Genomic DNA, 16117 nt, shown 5'->3' on the forward strand with positions numbered 1-16117 from the left:
ATATATAAGTTAAAATGATACTTGAACTCACAAAACTCTTCATCCAAGAACATATCAGAGTGCTTTACTGTAAGTTATCTGTTAGAACAGGGAGTGTGTGTTTGGTCCTTACCTCAAGGTCAGTTTTTTGGCTGTGGAGGGATCTTGCAAATGGTTTGGACACATTTCACGTTTACTTTTCCGTGACAGATATCAAGCTGTTCATGATCTGCTAGTTACCCTTGACAGACAGAAAAACGGCTCTGATGTGTGTGTGATTTCAAGATGAAAAAGTAGTTCGGTATGAGCTATTGACATTTCTGCTTTTCAATCTCATATGTTTTATTCTTCATTCTGTAAGGTCTCCAGCAGATTCTGTAAATTTCTTACGATTAGTGGTTCATGTACACCATTGCCATGTAAAAATTAGTTTGACAATTTAATTTCAGCCATTTAATGCAATTTTTTTTTAAATGATCACAAAATAAGAACAAATACATCAGGGAACCAAAAGGTTTATTTTTTGTGCACAATAAAGATAACTTTAAAGGTCAGACAATAATAAAAAGTGTCCTAATAATATAGCACTGCTGGTGGATCTCACAAAGGGGACTTATGGCTGGAAGAAACTCGACACACTGCTCATTCAGTGAGGTCAGATTGAATCGATTAATTTATCTAGTTTGGCATTAGAGGAGACAACTGTCTGAAACATTAAACAATCAGATTTAAAAGGAGAAAATGTGCTTTGTTCAAGTCAAATGGCTACAGGATAAATGAATCATTAAATAATCAATTCTTCATTCTTATAATTCAGTGTTTCATTGGGACTGCTTAAATCATCGACAAAGCACATATTAGAGTGGACGGTGGTGTGGATTTGAATTAAATCTCTGGTTTAACAGCTTGATCATGAATAATCTCTAAAGCTCTCCTCATTGGAAATAACTGTAATAGCCTAACTATTTTAGCACCTGGATAAGGTTTCATTTTCATTCACTAAATCCTGGACTCTTATTCAAACAGTGAGAGGTATGCAGGAAAACCAAGTATTTTTTGTCTTACAGGTACAAAACTGAAGTGCATCCTCAGAGACTGCATGCAGGAGGGATCCCTCAGTTCAAAATCCAAAAATCGCTGTCCCGCAAATCCCTGCTTTAACAGTAGGACGGCAGTTTAGAAGATCACAGGAAACGGATGCCTGCACCAAACTGCACACCGTCACATATCCTGTCAGGGAACAAAAAAATAATTTAGGATTCAAATCGCTGGTTACATTGCTTTGCAAAGAGGCGGATATTAAAGGTTGGACAGAAGTCAATTGAAAGCAGAACCAACACAGTTTTTTGACAAGGCCATCATTGTTTAACTCAAAACATCAGAGAGAGTAAAGGTAGAAAACAAGTGGTTTGGCTACAAAAAAAAACAAATGTACTAATCTTTATTAACAATTCAAAACTGCCTTTATCTTGGCAGCGATTCAGTGTGAATGTGGTTCAGTGGATGTGTATGTACCTGTCTCCGCTTTGAACACCCATTGGAAAGCAGTAATTGAGTTCAAGCCTAGCAATGTTTCCCAGTCGTAGAATTATTCCTGCGCCGTAAGACCAGCGGATACACTCTGCTAGCTTCTGCAGATGTGCGTATGGTCCCTCTCCTACACAAACATGATGCATAATGTCAAGCTAATACTACTGTAAATGGAAGAACAGGCTCATTTAAACATGCAAAATGTCTTTGATTTATACCACATAATACTCTGCCCACTGTTGTCACTAAACTGAAAGTGCCATACTAAAGTTTCACTTCAACAACAGCATCACCATGTGGACAAAAGGCTTCAGGGCATATATTCAGTCAAGATCTAGAGACTAATGTAATTTTTTAGTATCATTGAGATATTATTATAGATTTTTATTAATTTTTATATTTTCCATTTGAATTGTAGTTAAAGTTTTAGTATTTTTTGTCTGTTATATGTCTACATACGTTTTAGTAATTTATTTTTAGTTATTTAAATTAATTAGTATAAAGTTCAACTAAAAAATTTATAATTTCATTTGATTTCATTTAACGTTTGTTTTATTTCAAGTAAAGAAAACATAAAATATTTTGGTTTTCATTTTAGTTTTAAATAACAATAACAGTCCTGCTACAGACAATTTCCTCAGATAAGAATAATGAAATAATGTTTTCAGTAAATGACTACTGACCGTAGTTGAGGTTGCAAAGGTTTCCAGCATTAAGGAAGAAGTGTGTTCTGAAGAGGTCAGCCAGGCCGCCCTTGTTTGAGCGGAAGGGGAGGGGTGTGTAGAGATGAAGCCCACCAGCCCAATACGCTTCCCCACCCAGATAATCACCTGATCAGGTATAGATATCAAAATTTAGAAACGATCACTAAGAAATCTATCATTAAGATTTTTTTTTTTTTTTACAAAATTATAAAGGTACAAAAATGATATGCTGTATATATATATATATATATTTTTTTTTTTTTAAATACACTTACCTTCACTCTGAGGGCCTATACTGTACATGCCGAAACCTCTCACACTGGTTGGGCCGCCCAGGTAGAACCTGACATAATACCACATGCACAATGTAATTTGGACAACAGTATAAACATGTTCAGGCTGGCTAACATGTCTTTGAGAAGGCGAGGATTGAAGGGATTCAGTGTCTAAATTAGCAAAATTGCTTACATGTCCTCGGTGAATTGCTTTTTAATTGAGCACAGAGTGATTTTATCATTCTAAAATGTTTCTTTAGATCTGTGCTGATACAAGATGGCTTTTATTCTACCAAAAACCCTTTACCTAATTTGGTGTTCCCAGTCAAAAATGATGTGCCTTTTAAATATTGCTTGTAAATATCTTATTATGCTACATTATCACCAAATCTTGGATTTAATCTTTTTGTCAACTTGTTTTCTTTCAATTATCACAGGTTTTATATTTCTTTTATTAACTGATTGGTCATAGGCCTCATTGATCTGAGCTTATTCACCTCACTTTTTGAGTGAAAAAAAAAAACATTATTTGCGGATGATTTTCGAAATGTTCACTCAAAAACTGAGGCACACGAGCTCAGACCAATGAGGCCTACAACCAATCCAAAACGAAATGCAAAACCTGTGCTAAGTGAAAGAAAATAAGTTGAATCAAAGACCTAATCCAATATTTGGTGATGGCATAATGAGAGATTTATGAGCAATTCTTTTTTTTTTTTTTTCATTTTTGACCAGGAATACCACAAGTGTAACAAGGTGGGGGGAAAAAACACACAAAAATGTATAAAAATTATTAAAAATTTTTGGGAAATTGCTATACCCTGTCTGAGCAAATAAAGTTTTAGTCCAATGTGATAACTTTAACTAGCTTTTTCTGGGTCAAAATGACTTGAACACAACATGAGACATAATTATAAAAATAATTATATAATTACAAGGCTGTATAATTATAAAACCTTTCAAAAAACATAATGGAGCATCCACCTAAAAGCAAGCAAACAAACGCACACCTGTCTGCAATGGAGGTAGGCTGACCCCCAAGAGGATAGATCATCCCTCCCCATAAAGATGCAGATAACACCTATAAGAGAAATTCATTAGACCTACTTAATATTAATGTCTAAATACCACACATATCCTTTAAATACAGACTTTTATAGCAACGGCAGTCTTTCTGAGGCAGTTAACAGTTTGACAGACACTGTCAAACCCAGAACAATCTATAACAATATAAATTAATCAAGACTACTCACCGATCCCCAGATAAATGGTTTGTTAAGCTGCAGCTCAATGTCCTCTTTGAGAAAGCTGGCGTCTCCGCCGGTGTATCCTGCCAGCTCCTAAACCAACAGAGCGAACACAACTATTGTTTAACAGTGACGCTAAACCTTCTCCAGACAGTTTAAATCAATGATGGACATTGTGAGGCAAAAGTAATGGTGAGCGACGAAATACAAAACAGCTACTGATATGTTCTGGGCTGATGTTCAAGTCCACACACCTGGTTGATCCGCAGTAAGGCACCTCTTCGGGGCAAGATGGCAGAGTTCCTGGTGTCTATTACCATGGTGTGCTAGTGTGAGACAAGAAATCCGTGAAATCAGCCATTAGTCTAAACCCATGGAGCCAAAACACTTGGGATTAAGGCAGCGGGGAGCTTACAGAAAGGGCGGATTTAAGAGTGTGGCCGCTCTCCTCTCTCACAGCAAAGGAGGCGCTGCGGGCCAGACATCCCAGTTCACGCCACACGCCCTCCCATTTCAGAGTGTGATCCGTCATCCACAGAGGGAACTGCAAGACACATTAAATCTTTAAATCTTACATTATTAAAGTATTAAAATAAAATACTTTTTATTAAAATAAAAACATCACAATAATCTACAAGTAATCAACACCACTCCAGTCCATCAATTAATGTCTTGTGAAGTGAAAAGTGCATTGTCCAGTGAAAAAGCAATCTCGTCTGAATCAGGAGAGAAATATGCTCAGATAAAGCACCATTTACAAGTGAAAACAGTGCAAAACAAATATGTTGGTGGATTTTAATGCAAAAGAACAACAGAGAATGGACTTTTTCAGTGGTGAAAGCATTATGGTGGATTATGGACTCGCATTTTGGGTAAAAGCGATGGTTTAAAGTTAAAACACCTTAATGATGGATTTGTTTCTGACAAACACGCATCTTTTCACTTCAGTAGATGTTAATTGATGGACTGGAGTCATGTGGATTATTTGTGGATTATTGTGATGTTTTTATCAGCTGTTTGGACTCTCATTCTGACGGCACCCATTCACTGCAGAGGATCTATTGGTGAGCAAGTGATGTAATGACAAATCATTCCAAATCTGTTATGATGAAGAAACAAACTCATCTACATCCTGGATGGCCTGAGGGCGAGTACATTTTCAGCAACTTTCCTTTTTTTTTTTTAAATACATACTTGCATTTTAATACTTACATTAAGCTCTGTAGTAACTCCCCTGTCCGTCTCTTTTAGAGAGCTCCATGGGAACTGTCCAGTGACTTTGTACAGGTTTAGAGTGAAGCTACACAAAGCAAAGACATCAAGTTGTTTAATATCTATTCAACATCACTGTTATGTTTATAGTTAAAGCTGAAGGGTGTAATAGCATCTTAACATAGAAAATGATTACACACTTCGGTTTAATGTTTTTCACATTAAAAAATGTGAAAAAAACTCATATTAGGTGCGTATATGCATACTTGCGTTCATAATATCCCGACTGTGGTTTGAAGAAGGAAAGGCCATATGACGTCTCCTTAGTTCCATAGGAAAACTGAAAGGTGAGCTTCTCTCCTCGGCCAAACATGTTTGGAAGTTTAATGCCCAAGACCTTTAGAGGAACAAACACACAAATGCAGTAACACAATGACACATTATGCAGAAGCTACACATCAAAAATCTAAGATGGTGATAATAAAACAATACTCCATACAGACTGAAAATTATATTATAAATATTATTCATATTTACTATTATTATTCACATTAAATATTATTTTATTCATTTTCTTATTCGTAGTATGAATGGACATCTTATTTGAGATTAACAACATCTTAAACAGAGATGTTTTAGTATTAATTATATACTATTATATTACTATTTATTTATATTTTAAATGAGCTTTTATTCTTGTATTTCCAGTTTTCATTTTATTTTATTTGAACTTTTAGTAATTATGTTATGTGCTTTTGTTATGTATTTTATTATAATTTTTTTTATATTTCTACATGGCATTAATTTATTTTATTTCAGTTTTAGTCATCTTTGTGCTGCAACTTAAAATGATTTCAGTTGCAAAGCAACATGGCAGGGGTAGGCTGCAAAGCAATATATGTGTGTATTATGGTTCTTACCATACTGCCTTCATTGTTTCCAACCATGGTATTATAACTGCCAGTAAGTCGTTTAAGCTCAGTCACCTCAAATGTAACATCAAGTCCATTTGGCAGTGCCTCTGCTCCTAAAGAAGAGATCAGAAAGACATTGTACAAACAACACCGGAGCTGAATGTTAATGCATAATGGTCTTTCTATTAAGTTAAAAGAAAAATCTTGTAAATATATTTATTATGAAGCCAGGTTAAATTTCTAAACTTGTCTACTAATATATATATATATATATATATATATGCTAGAGATCTAATACTGACAATAAAAAGGTCGACCTTTAGACCCACTGGTCTACCTTTCTTTATAAGTATGTAAATGAGCTAATGTAGGTTAATACGCTACAGGCAGGGCTAGACAGCTGCTCAGTCTAGAAAAACTGGACACTTTCCATTGAACGGTCTATAACTGAATCAAGCATGAAGATGTTATGGATGTAGTACCTTCTGAAACATCAATCACCACCTCCACTTCTTTGAATATGCCTAGACGGAGCAATCTCTGTCTGGCCTCGTGGGATTTTCTCATCACCTGTGGAAACACTGAGCTTAATACCTCATTTCATAATTAGTGATCGACCAATAGGGGTTTCTGAATGGCTGATATCTATGAACAATATAAGGATGATATGTTTCATACAATTTAATGATCAATTATTTTACATTTATTCATTTAGCAGATGCTTTTATCCAAAGCAAAATTATATTCACATTTTATCCAAATTATAAAATGACAAAAAAATGTGCACTGTCCATTGAAAACTGTGTCACGAAATTTACGAGGTGTAATAAACCCTTCTGTTAATCAGCCAAACTGGATGACTTTGGTCTATCCCCACTCATAATAACTTAACTAGTCCAAACACTTTGACCTTGACAGCTCACTTACTTCAACCAGGTTCCTGGCAGTGAAGACATCAGAGATTTCATAGCCCAAGTAATCCTCTTTAGTTCTGCCCATCCCTTCAATGTTGACATGCTGTACAACAACCTAGATGAGAACAGTCAGAGATGTCATAGTGTGAGACTGCAGGTTTTGGACAACAGTAATACCAGTAATATTTAATAACAGTAATATTTTGGACATGTACCATACTATCATTGGAAGTACCTTGAAAAACTTTGCAAATACATGAATTTAAGTACTGGAAAATACTATGGTATTACCATCAGATACTATTAATATTTTATGGTACTTTTTGTAAGGATGCTACAGTCTGATCTGAAAAATGGCATGAAATATATATTCATGTTCACCAATTCATGTACCATGACATTTACATGGTATAACCATGATATGAACATGGCATTGTAGTTCCATTGTATCAGGATAAAATGATTTTAAAAAGAAGTCTGTAGCAGTTTAACACAACTTACATCTTTGTTTTCTAAAACCTCTTGTTTAGTTTCTTGCACCGCCTCCATCACTTCCAAATCATCTGGGTTGACGCCCAGGTCTCGCCCATGCATGGGGTAAGAATCCACACTCTACAAAACAAACAGGACCAGTTTTATTATTTTGCAGACATATATAGCCATATCCGGTGGCACGTGCACAAAGACGCATTGGATAGCTTTCTTTAATACAATAACACGCAAAGCAAGCAATAAAGCAGCACAGTAATTCTGAACACAAGAGGTCACAGACAAAACAAGCATATTTCACCTCGAATCTTTAAGAAAACATTTACCCGTGCGTGCACAGTCCCCATTGCTAGTGCAATAAAATCCTACACTTATTGAAGCCGCTCAGCTGATCGTGGGAGTGTAAAATATCGCACTATTATGAAGCAGCGCACCCAGCCCCCTTCAAGGAGGACGCCATGACACGCAAATGATTGGCGAACCAGGACGGCGATTGGCTAGGATGATGTGACGTCATACAGAGTGGGCGGGTCCTTGTTGTGTGCGCCGCTGTACGTGCCTTGGCGTTGCTCGCGTTCTCGCATTTAACTTTTGTGTTGTGCCCAGCCGGCATACTCGGCGTTTTAGACACAGGATTTACTTGTGAAAAAGACAGGTGTGGAAGTTAAGAACTATGTATGGAGAGCGTCTTTTAGACCCTCAGAGACAGTTATGTCACAGCTAGGAGGACTCCGTCAATTTGTCTGTCTGTTTTGTAAACCCGTTATCATAGACAGGTGTTTCAAGATTTGCTGATAATTCGTCAAAGATTTCGTTTTGGTGTACTCGGATCACGTACAAATGATTATTTCTCACTTTAAAAGGCATATTGGTATTACCAGGTTTTTTTGCGTATGTTTTGTGTTACTTTAATTTTTTAAGGTATTACCTTGGTATACCAAAGTAACGTACATGCTAATCATTAAGTACCGTGGTATATACAAGGCTTCTATAGTCATGGAAAACCTGGAATTATCAGGGAATTTGCGATTTACAGGTCTGGAAAAATAATGTAATTAGTTTAATCTAATCTTTAATCATTAATATAATCTAATTGTTACGTCACAGAAATGTCTAATGAGAAAATATTTGTTTTTGTTTTTTTTATTAACTCTAGAAATTGATCTTTTCGAATGCTAAATGCAATCTCTATACAATTATAATTTTAATATCAATATCGTTATCCATTAAATTACCATGTCACAACCACAGTGCTTTTTGTAATGATGTCCCTCCATTTCTCCGACAGAGGGCAGTATAACATCTCTAGTGATTGGTATTTTTATTAATTAACATTATTTGAAGTCGCTCCTTTTACAGAAGCAAAGTAGTGAGAACCTTTCTTGAACTAAAAACTATAACCTTTATCATGATTAGGTTAATCCAAACTGAGAAGCACTTTCAGTAGGCCTATTTTTACATGTCAATTTAACATTTAATAGCAAATGATTTCTGGGAAATGCTATATCAGGAACGTTTGTTTTTAGTGTTACACCTTATTGATTCAGCAAGCTGTCAGTCACAGATGCGCAATTTAAACACAATTTGACTCTTGTCAGGAATTAAACGCACCAAAGCAGAAATGTGAATTATTGCAGTCTTTTTAGAAATTTAGATTCAGTCTAGATTTTATATAATGACATCATGTGTGTGTTGCCTTAGAGTACTAATTTACCTTCCTTTTTTTTTTTTTTTTTACCTTTTTTATTGCTTAAACGCACAGCTGGAGACGTCCATTCACTCACAGCCTTTAACCATGGGTCCTGCCTGCTTGTCCTGGGACGTCTGTTTGCTTTTCCTCCTTATAAACACTTTAGATGTCACGGGAAATGTTGGAGTCGCAGGTAAGTGTTCCTCTGTCTTTTCCTGTATCTTTCACATCATTTATTTGGTGAAACTTTTAACGCCTGAAATAGGCGAAGTCATTGGTCGCATGTTTTTTTGCACATGATTTCCATGTAATTGCAATACATTATTTAGCCCATTATTAAGCCTGAAATTGCATTCATCTAGAATAATAATTTAGTCATACTTTATTTAAAAAATGTCCCTCTCGTTCCTGACATAACTGGAAATATATACAGAATAAGGTATATGCGTACATGAACGCGTCCGTCTTGGTTAGCGCGCAGTTTTTTCGCGTGATATTCCTTAAGGAGAGCTTTTCCCGGGGTCTCTTCGGACTCCCATGGGGTCTATAGGAACATGAGCCACCCTGATGGGTCGGTTCGGGGGGCTTATCGACCCCTCACTCCTCCACTACCATCAATACGCATTGTGTCTCTCCATAATGAATGCCTGGAAAAGTCAATAATGAGACAAACAATAAAAACAAATTGTCTGTTCTTTTTAACCACGACACTACTGAAGATTTTATGATCATTTATATTTTCATGTGTGTATTTTAGATCGAACACATGCTTCTGCAAATAAACGGAGAGATGAATAGCCTAACTCATCTCCAAATGTTATGACTATTGCACATAGTCGACTTTTGGCTTTTTATGTTTTGAAGCTTTTCAATTAGACATTATTTGATGAGATTAAGTTATGAAATGCACAAACAGAACTTTTTTCTCTATCCATGTGTATTTATGGTTTGGATGTTGGATAAAAGCGCACCGTTGCGCAAAAGGTGCTCAGTTTGCGTAAGGTTTTAAGAAACACTCGATTTAGATCTTACAAATGATGAACAGCCAGAGAAGAGGTTGAAGGTTGTGTGGCACTGGTGAGGCTACACGTCAATATCCAACCATATGAGCTTTCCAGTTGTCTGCTCAATTATTTATTAATTCGTTAATTCAGTCAGTCAGTCAGTCAGTCATGCATTCATTCATTCACTTCTGTATTTGGAGCATGAGTGAGCATAATTTCTGCTTTTTAGGTGAATCAATATATCACTTTATTGGACACTCTATTGTTTTTTCTTTCAATTATTTATTAATTCGTTAATTCAGTCAGTCAGTCAGTCAGTCAGTCAGTCAGTCATGCATTCATTCATTCACATCTGTATTTGGAGCATGAGTGAGCATAATTTCTGCTTTTTAGGTGAATCAATATATCACTTTATTGGACACTCTATTGTTTTTTCTTGGCTGAAAAGCTAAATGTCTTCTTTCCAGACTGCTCTTGTCCTGTCTGAGTAGATTTGGTCATTTTTGTTATTTTCTGTTCTGTTCAGCTTCACCTGTCTAAACCAGCAGTAATATCCTCATAAGAAAAACAATCTGCTCTCAGATCAGTGACAGAGAGTAACCTTTACCACCCCCCCCAGAGACACATAAAAACATTGATTTTTGTAAAACACAATGTTTATTTAATTCAGTTTGACTAGTTCATCTTTGGGTAGATTGATGTGCACTTATGTGCTACACTTAGGTGTTTCTGGAAGTCATTCTTGCTCTTCTGTTTGAACGTGTTTGGTTTGTAAAAGATATGAATGAACAAAGATTTAAAAGATTATCTAATTTAAATAGAAAGGTTGTAATGTTTTTAGAAACTGACGTTTAGCTCATATCTTTCTAGCTGCCTGAAAATGTTGTTATCTATTAAACCAAAAAAGTGGCACTTTCTGTGATGCTATCGTAACACTATAATCTTTTCAGATCTGGGATGTGTAACACGCATTTAGCTAAATCTTATCCCATGTGATTACTCCACAGATGCTGATGAGTGCTCCGAATCCACAGACGACTGTCACATCGACGCTCTCTGCCAGAACACTCCAAAGTCCTTCAAGTGCATCTGCAAGACTGGTTACAGGGGAGATGGCAAGCACTGCGAAGGTGAGGAAGACAGATCTCTCTCCCTCTGTTTCGCTCATTCTGTCCCTGTCTGCCTGTCTCTCGCTGTCTCTCACACACACTCTCGGTCAGGTCATCCAGCTGTTCTCTAGCTCCTGCTGTGGGTCTTAATTAGTGAGGAGGAAGTGCAGTGTGAGGGTGAGAGGTGCTGGAAGGGCAAAACCTGCTCCAGTCTTTACACCACCCTCTCCCGTTCTGCTTGAGAGCACAGCACAGCTGGAGCCAACACACACACACTCACTGAAACACACATAGACAAATGAACATCACATCACTTCTGTATGCACTCACATAGATCTATTAAGCAGGTAATGGACATGCATACTCAGATAAATGTTGGAAGAAAGTTCTGAAAAGATCTCAACCTGCGCTCATATTTTCCTAGATGCCAATCTCAGAGATCTCAGTTACATTTAATTTATGTATGACCATTGTCCAGATTCTAAAACACCTTAATTGCATAACTATATTGACTATAAATTAGAAAAGAAAAATCACAAATAAGATCTCCTTAAAGTAATTGTTCACGCAAACATAAAAATTTGCTGAGAATGTCTCACAAAAATGATATACATACTTTTTTTTTCAAGTATAGATTGGCATTATGTTACAAAAATTGACATTATATTACAAAAAATATTTTTCTTTAAAAATTATAGATTGGCTCATATTAAAAAAAAAAGTTGATATACAATATATGTTTTCTCTAAATTAATATTTTTTCATTAAATTATAGATCGGCATGGTATTACAACATATATATATGTGTGTGTGTGTGTGTGTGTGTGTGTGTATATATTAAATTATTATTATTGTTATTTTCTATATTTTCAACTCTATTATACAATATATTATACAATATAAATAATTATGTTTTATACTTTATTTCATAATTTAGTACCCATAATTTCACAGTTTTGTTTCCTGGCCGAGCAGGTACATGGATAACAATGATTGATAATTGCAAGAAAAATTCCAACAGTGATGTAATTTTGCCTTTCAAGAATATTTCATTACCCAAATCAGAATTTGTTTTATAGACCCAGGTTAAGTGAACCCAGATACAATTTCTATTCAAAGACATGTTCTTGAATTCATCCAGTTGTCCAACCGTGCACACACTTCTCTGACTTACAGTTGGTGCGATTGAGGGTACATCGGCGTAAATTAGTTTGTGAGTATCAGAGAGGTGGACTGAACATGATGGACACTTTTACAGCAGACGAACAGTTTGGTTACTCTCTCTCCGCTGTTTCCTGTTATTGTACTCTGTGCTCTTCATCTGTGGATTGTTCGTTTTGCATCTCTCTCCCTGTTTCACCCACATGTGTGGAGCTTGTGTTTCAGGAAAAGCATGAAATGTGCTCTCTAACTATTATGACACCTGACACCCAATCTCAATTGCATTAATGAATTAGGTGGATGTGAAATGGCATTGCACCAGACTGCTCCTCAGTTAGCGCTTGATACTCCTGTCTGATGCCAGACAGCGTGGGCTAGAACAACATCTTTTTATTTCTCTAAGGAAACACGGGGAATGTTCTGTACTTTACAGAAGCCTTTTCCTCCCACTTTTAAACCGCAGTCTATGGTTGCAGGGCAATGAGGCTGTCAGTTATGTTGAATCCAACCAGGCTGCTTTGCTCTTAGCATGTTAACTATGTATGCGTCTCCTCTATTTTTTGGCTCTTATACTGTCTGAGCGGACATTCCGTCCACAGTGCAATGTGGTGTATTGTGGGAAGTGGGGGGGGGGGCTGTTTTGTCTGAAGAAAAAGCCTATTAACACCCCCCATACCCACCCTTTAATTAAAGCCCTGTATTTTTGGCTTTGAAGAAAATTAAGAAAACACTTGCTAACACTCTAATGCAGTCATTTTGTCTTTCTACACATCAGTGCATTTGTAGCCAGTTGCATGCTGGTGAAGTCTGTTGAGCATGAAGAGATTCATAACCCATCTCTTTAATATCTTAAGTTTCTCGTTTACAACAAAGAGGCTAAATGGAGACGGAAGTCTCCTGTTTTTTTTTTTTTTTAAGATGTTTCTCCTGAGAAAAGATTGATGTGTTGCAGAAAATCTCTCAACCTGTGCTCATATTTACCAAGATGCCAATCCAGAGTACATTTGTATTGTTCAGGGGTTGCTCTTTTAAATCTCAGGCAATCTCCACTATGTTTCATTTATGTATGACTCTTGTATCAGATGTTTCTCCTTAAAAACCTACAGACTATTCATTAGAAAAGAAAAATCACAAATAAGATCTCATTAAAGGAATAGTTCCCTCAAAAATGAAATTTGGCTGAAAATATCACCCTCACCCTCAGGCCATCCAAGATATGGATGAGTTTGTTTCTTTGACAGTTTGAAGTTAAAAACGGTTTAAAGATGGAAGTGTTGCTTAGAAACACACACATTTTTGCTGCACAAGATGTTAATTGATGGACTGGAGTCATGTGGATTACTTGTGGATTATTGTGAAGTTTTTATCAGCTGTTTGGACTCTCATTCTGACGGCACCCATTTACTGCAGAGCATCCATTGGTGAGCAAGTGATGTAATGCTAAATTTCTCCAAATCTGTTCTGATGAAGAAACACATCCATCTACATCTTGGATGACCTGAAGGTGTGTAAATTTTATAGTTTCTATATAACTATATAGTTTATAGTTATTTTATAGAATTTTATCTTCTATACACCAATGAGGTTCATTGGAGATCAGATGGAGTATCCTGATTGCCAATAAGATCAATTTATAACATGGTTTTTAGTAATTCCAAATAAATATTCCTTTCGATGGTGAGAGGTTTTTGAGGTGTTTTGAAGTTCATCTGCTTGTAATTGTAAGTGTTGGAACTGTTACTTCTCTGTATTATCATGAATTATGCCATGACTTTCAGCGATGAAAGATTTGGATTCTGATTGTTCCAGAAACAAAGCCGATGAAACGGGAACAGAAGAATGTGTATTTGCTTGTTTCTGTCAGCGTAAAGTCAAGTGATATATAAGCTGTGATTTGTAAACCTGCTTTACTTTATGCATCTGATGGTATTTCCTACATTAGATGCCATAATGCCATTAAAATGCTCTTACAGCAGAAGTGTGTCTTTTTCCAGTGTTAAAATACTTTTTGCTATCCAGCTTAATATTCAGAGACAACTATAAGTAAGCCATTTGTAGGTTGATTCCCCTGAAAAATGTAAACACTGTAGCTCTGAGGTGCTATCAAAACATTGCTCTGTTTGTTTGAGCATCCCAACCAGCATGACACAGCAACATTGGCTCAACCAATGGCATGAGTTGTGGGCGGGACTATCAGAAATTACACGCATTACATGCTTTGAAGTCAAAAGGGAGATATAACATGCAATGAGGTAGTTGTGACATACCGCTTCCTTCCTTACCCTTTTGGGTGTTGTTGATTGTGTAAATTGATTAATTGATGAGATTCATCAGTGGGTGGAGCTCACAAGGGAATCCACACAGATCACAAATCCCCCATGATGCCAGGGTTTATTTGCAGGGGTGGAGTGATAAAACAAAGCCTTAACATGACTCAGCATTAGGTCAGTGAGTTTACCTGGGAGAGAATTGTCTTGTCTGCCTTCGCTCTTTTTCGCTTTCTTTCTATTTATTTTTTATCTCTGTCTGTGAAAGAGGTCAGGTAATTGTCGCCGCTGAAGAAGCTCCCTAGTCTCTGAGACGGAGTGTGTGTGTAGTTGTGTTTCTGGATGTGTGTTTGTATGTTTCAATGAGAAAATTATAGAAAAGGGGATGGGGGGTGGTGAGGAGGAGACAGATAAATGGAATGAGAGATGGAGGTGTCTGCCCATTACTAGGCCATTGTCTGCCTGGTGTCTGCGGACTCGTCACAGAGCTGCCGATGCTCTGATTGGCTGTCTGAGGGTGTCATCCCTGACCCTCCCCTCACAGGACACTTCAGTCTCTTTGCTGCTTTATGTGCCACCATACACACACACACACACACACACACACACACACTAAAAAGTTTAAAATCGTCATATAGTTGACATGAAATTCCAAGCAGTGGTATGTAGAGCGACATGCTATAATTCATCTCAAACTTTTTTTACCCAGCATTTTAAATTCTTTTGTAAGTATTATTATACTCTACTATTTGGACAGTAACATATTTAAAGAAATTAATACTTTTATTCAGCAAGGATTCATTAAACTATCAGTAAAGACATGTATTATGTTACAAAAGATTTCTATTTAAAAAAATACTTTATATTCATAAAATAATCCTGAAAGAAATTTATATCATAGTTGCCATAAAAATATTAAGCAGCACAACTGTTTTCAACATTGATAATAATAAGAGATGTTTCTTGAGCAGCAAATCAGCATATTATAATGATTTCTGGTGAATCAAGGATCATGTGAGACTGAAGACTGGAGTAATGATGCTGATCAGCTTTGCATCACAGGATTTTAAATGTAAAAATATATTAAAATAGAAAACAATTGGAATAATTTCACAATATTACTGTTTTTACTATATTTTTGAGCAAGACTTCTTTCAAAAACATTAAATATATTAACAAACACAAGCTTTTGATCAGTAGTGTACGTGCACTTTTTATGGTATTGAATTAATTGAGAGACTACATGCAGCATTTGTACTTTAAGAAAATACTTTGCATCGTAGGACCATTGAAAATGAAGTAGTGATTAAAAATGATCAGTTACAGGACCTGAGAGAAACACTTCCTCTTATACAGTACACATGTAGAGTTAAACCTTAAATGAGTAGAGTTTAAGGGGTCATATGATGTTGCTAAAAAGAACATTATTTGGTGTAATGAAATGTGTTTATGCGGTTTTGTCACAAAGCAACAGGTAAGTGCAAATCAGGATGGTTTATTGACTGGGTAAGGGGATGACAGATTCAAAAAACACATTCTTTTCCACATACTGTACGTTAATGTTTCTCCTCTATGCCCCGCCTTTCTGAAACGCATTGATTTTTACAAAGCTCATCGGTCTG

The 16117-nt window shown here is 36.3% G+C and overlaps 2 protein-coding genes across 2 annotated transcripts in view; one reads left to right on the forward strand and one right to left on the reverse strand.

Moving 5' to 3' along the window:
* Positions 1-478: 478 nt before the first annotated feature.
* On the reverse strand, positions 479-8046 carry samm50l (sorting and assembly machinery component 50 homolog, like). The gene is made up of 15 exons (XM_016444097.1): positions 7591-8046; positions 7277-7387; positions 6789-6890; positions 6344-6431; positions 5868-5974; positions 5214-5344; positions 4948-5035; positions 4151-4279; positions 3990-4061; positions 3742-3828; positions 3499-3569; positions 2489-2556; positions 2193-2339; positions 1495-1636; positions 479-1209 (listed from the first exon to the last, which is right to left on the reverse strand). Exons 1-15 carry the CDS (start codon positions 7609-7611, stop codon positions 1164-1166), a joined length of 1410 nt encoding a protein of 469 aa, XP_016299583.1. The 5' UTR covers positions 7612-8046; the 3' UTR covers positions 479-1163.
* A 981-nt stretch (positions 8047-9027) lies between these two features.
* Positions 9028-16117, forward strand: part of LOC107656220 (signal peptide, CUB and EGF-like domain-containing protein 1) — a 64877-nt gene continuing 57787 nt past the window's right edge. Inside the window, exons 1-2 of the mRNA XM_016443983.1 lie at positions 9028-9147; positions 10966-11088. Coding sequence (XP_016299469.1) covers positions 9060-9147; positions 10966-11088 — 211 coding nt within the window. The 5' untranslated portion in view covers positions 9028-9059. The remainder of the gene's footprint in view (positions 9148-10965; positions 11089-16117) is intronic.

The sequence above is a fragment of the Sinocyclocheilus anshuiensis genome, unplaced genomic scaffold (assembly GCF_001515605.1).
Source record: "Sinocyclocheilus anshuiensis isolate Anshui unplaced genomic scaffold, SAMN03320099.WGS_v1.1 scaffold183, whole genome shotgun sequence".
Classification (NCBI taxonomy): domain Eukaryota; kingdom Metazoa; phylum Chordata; class Actinopteri; order Cypriniformes; family Cyprinidae; genus Sinocyclocheilus; species Sinocyclocheilus anshuiensis.

Bases quoted from the DNA above. Each gene is read 5' to 3' on its own strand.
- samm50l (XM_016444097.1), bottom strand. From the start codon at position 7,611: ATGGGGACTGTGCACGCACGG. The intron at 6,891-7,276 runs GTAAGTTGTGTT...GTTCTCATCTAG, and splicing joins AGGTTTTAGAAAACAAAGAT to GTTGTTGTACAGCATGTCAA. The intron at 5,036-5,213 runs GTATGCATATAC...TGCTTTGTGTAG, and splicing joins TCGGGATATTATGAACGCAA to CTTCACTCTAAACCTGTACA.